The sequence below is a fragment of the Propithecus coquereli genome, unplaced genomic scaffold, assembly GCF_000956105.1.
Source record: "Propithecus coquereli isolate 6110/MARCELLA unplaced genomic scaffold, Pcoq_1.0 Scaffold362, whole genome shotgun sequence".
Taxonomy (NCBI): domain Eukaryota; kingdom Metazoa; phylum Chordata; class Mammalia; order Primates; family Indriidae; genus Propithecus; species Propithecus coquereli.
In genome coordinates this window covers 877,618-881,105 of record NW_012149308.1, presented here as the reverse complement: position 1 = coordinate 881,105, position 3,488 = coordinate 877,618, and the positions used below count along the sequence as shown (strand labels likewise).

Here is a 3,488-nt window from a genome sequence, read left to right as displayed (position 1 = left end):
GAGAAGAGGGAGCGAGAGCAGACACAGCTGACTGTGGGGCAGAGAAGGCTGTAGGTTAGGGGACTGAGTGGGTGTGGGGATCTTCTTTCCTCTACATTCAGTTATGTTTGTAGGTGCTGATTGTTTTATCCATCTAAAAAGATGTATGGATTGAAAGTTGTTTTTTTGGTTTCAAATATGGGTACGTTAACACCATTTGGTGTCTGGAACTATTGCCATTTTGTTTATACCAATGAGTAACCACTAAGTGGCTGTCTTCACTTTTGTGGCTGCTCTTAGTCACTTGGGATGTTCCTTTCGGTCCCCAATACCAGTGCTCAGAATTCTTCTTAGAGTATACACACCTTTCGCAAAGAGGTTTCAGGCACGTTTCCGAAGTTGTTTGGAATTGGTAAAATTGAGGAACTGTACCAGCATATAGTCTGATATAAGCTCCTCGATTGCTGTCTTCTTTATAATAATTGGAAGCAGAAAATATGGTAACAACCTAATTAAAGAAAAAGAGGGACAGGTTCATGTAAAATTAGTTCTCAAAAGGTTATTCAATAAAGTCAGAAATAGCTCAATTCTTAAAAAGCAAAAATTAAACAAAGTTCATAATTCCTGCAAATTATCCAATTCCGATGTGATTTCCTGTGATTCCATCAGAGGGAATCAGTTCCCCAGTACTACCACCTCCTAGCCACTCACTCAATATCCCCCCAGTGCATAGCCCTCCAATCCTATATACAATTTTAGTGCTGACTCTGGTTTTGCAAATTCTGATTTTCCAAGGGGAAAATCCCTTATTTTCTTGCTTTGTGATATTTGAGCATTCAAAGTAAAACTTGTCTAGTATCTCAGTCTTTTGCTTGGAGCTGAGTGATCTAGAGGTGCAGGGCCTCATAAAACCATTACTTTAAGAGCAGAGAATACAGGACCATGGCCACTATCTTGGGAAGGGACCAGCCTTGGGGCTGTGGTGGAATATGGAAGGACAATATTTATCAGTGACAAGGAATCTGGCTTAGACCCAGTTCTGTCCTAATGAGTGTGTCATTTTAGACAAGTCACCACTGTTTTTTATTTTCTTTTTACAAAGAAACCCTAAATAATACTTGCCTACTCATTTTGCAATGTTATTATGAGCCAAAAATGAATTAATGGAGTTCAGAAAAGTACTGACACAGAAGGAAATGCCACACAATTTGGTATTCATTTTTATCTACCGCTGTTCATTATAAAAAAAGGGGGCGTCACAGAACAACTTGGGACAAGAAACCTGTTCCTCAGGCCTCACCTCTTCTAGCCTTATCAGATACCACTACTGGAGGAACACAACACACTCCATTTTAGTGGCTGCGGCTACACTGACTACAGTGAGCAACTTGCTGGAGATCACCTGCTCCGAGTGTTACAGGGAAGTGTGTCTTTTGTTTTCAGCCCTGAATAGGAAACATGCAAAAGATAAAAGAGAGCAAACTGGATTCACTGCTGCCTTTTATGTGCTCTGTGAGGAAAAGTACATTCTTAACACAACTGTCCTGGACAGTTGCCTTACAATTAGTAAAGAGCAAACCCTTTATGGGTGCATACTTAGTGCCAAGTGTCAGAATTTCTGTTTCTGGAATTAAGGAAGATCAGGGAAGTAAACCAAATATCTCTTAGGGTGAAGGACAGTGAGGCTCCTTCAAACAACCCAGGTGAACCCTGTTTTCTCTTGTTTCTGTTTGGTACTAGGGAAGACATCTTGTCATGGGCTTCTAGGTCAGACATACATTGTGAAGAAAAGACTATGCTTGGGGGAAGGGTGTTTATGAGAACATCACCAACAACATTAGCTTACCTTCCCATTATGGCAGATGTCATACCCTTCGGGCTTACATTCATGAGATCTAATGAGCAACTTCAAACAGTGTTTACTAAGAATCTTGGCGGTAATATCCGGTCCAAAATAGCAGCCCCCTCCTCGACATGTGTTTGGGTAACAGCCATTTTTGGTTCTTGGATCACTCCACAGAATATCAACAACCTTAAAACAACAAACCAGATTAGGCTATAATAATTTACAAGTGAGAGTCTTTCTAGATTCCAACTTATTTTCCAGAAATATTAACCCAAGGTGTCCCAAAGGCTACTTCTCATTTCTCCTTAAAAATTGTTTCATACTCATCTCCTCCATGAATCCCTTCCAGAATAATTTTAATGCTCATAGCCATCCCAACCCCTTTCTACTCATCCCCAATGACCAATTTAGCAATAAGAATAAGCAAAGTAGAAATACTTAATAACCATGAAAAATCAGCCCTCGTCCCCCTTTTTTTTCTTTAAAAATTCCATTACAACTGTTTCACATTTGTTGAATCTACAAGTTCTTTTCTCTTAAAAAGAGCTTCACTTTTACATTCAGAGGAGAAAATAGCTCTCCACAATCACCACACATTAAGAGATAAGGTAGGTCTCCCCACTGTGGCTTTGTCCTGGGTTTGTGTCCAGTTGAGCACCCAGCCTGAGAAAGCCCTTGCTGTTTTCCATGACAAATATAGAAACCTGTCCACCCAAGAGTATCTCTTAAAGCATCTCCTTCACCTTCTGTCCCCTTGATAAGTACATTCTCAGGTTCAGCCATACATTTAGCTACTGACTGGTTTCCACAATTTGTTCTCCTAAATCCACAAGTGTTTTATTAGTATAACTTTTCCTTTGGGGGCTGGAAGAGGCAAATACAGGTTATACGACGCCCAGGACTGAAGACCCAAGTTTTTAAGAATATTTTTCATAGATAATCAGAGGCTCCCTCTTTGTGGCTCTCATCTATCTACAATGTTTCTTTATTTAAACTTCTCCTTAAACAGCCTAAATAGTGAGAAAAACTCTCTCTATCACTAAAGCTATACGACCTTGAGAAAACTCTTCGGGTCTCGCTTTGAAATGTTTAAAATCAGGCATTTGGGCCAGCGGACCTGTAAAGTATCTCAAAGTTCGAACAGACTATGATTCTAAGAGTCTATATTTTTGTTACTCTTTAGGGCATGAAAAGCATGGACTTGAGGTTGTGCGGTTATCCTAGTAAGTCTAAATCAGGTCTTGAGAAGAGGCCCAGAAATGGCTGCTCCACTAAACCTGATTGTACATCCACGTATAGGTTTGGTATGGAAGGGGAGCTAGAAATAAGTGAAGGAAAAGACAGTGAGGTGAAGAGCAGAGCGGAACTGGGAGGAGAGCTACCCTGGAATGATAAGCACCTGGTCAGAACTAGAGAAACCCTGTGCCAGGTACACACCAGACACTTGCAGAGTTTTTGATGACTGATTAAAGTGAGAATTAAAACTGCTGAAAGACGAGTCAGCTCAGGAGTCTCCTTCTTCCCCACTGAATTCCAACACTGGCATAACCCTATTCTACAAATAAATACAATGGAATCCCTTTACTTTCCTGGTGTTTATGACAAAGATAATACTTGCATTTAAACTGAGTCATATCTGGCTCTTACACCATGAATTCATGTT

The 3,488-nt window shown here is 40.3% G+C and overlaps 1 protein-coding gene across 1 annotated transcript in view; it reads right to left on the bottom strand.

The window, feature by feature from the left end:
* PPEF1 (protein phosphatase, EF-hand calcium binding domain 1) overlaps positions 1–3,488 on the bottom strand; it is a 37,956-nt gene that overhangs the window by 15,667 nt on the left and 18,801 nt on the right. The window contains exons 6-7 of the mRNA XM_012651676.1: positions 1,826–2,011; positions 345–487 (exon numbers count right to left, since the gene is read on the bottom strand). Of these exons, the coding sequence (XP_012507130.1) occupies positions 345–487; positions 1,826–2,011 (329 nt within the window). The remainder of the gene's footprint in view (positions 1–344; positions 488–1,825; positions 2,012–3,488) is intronic.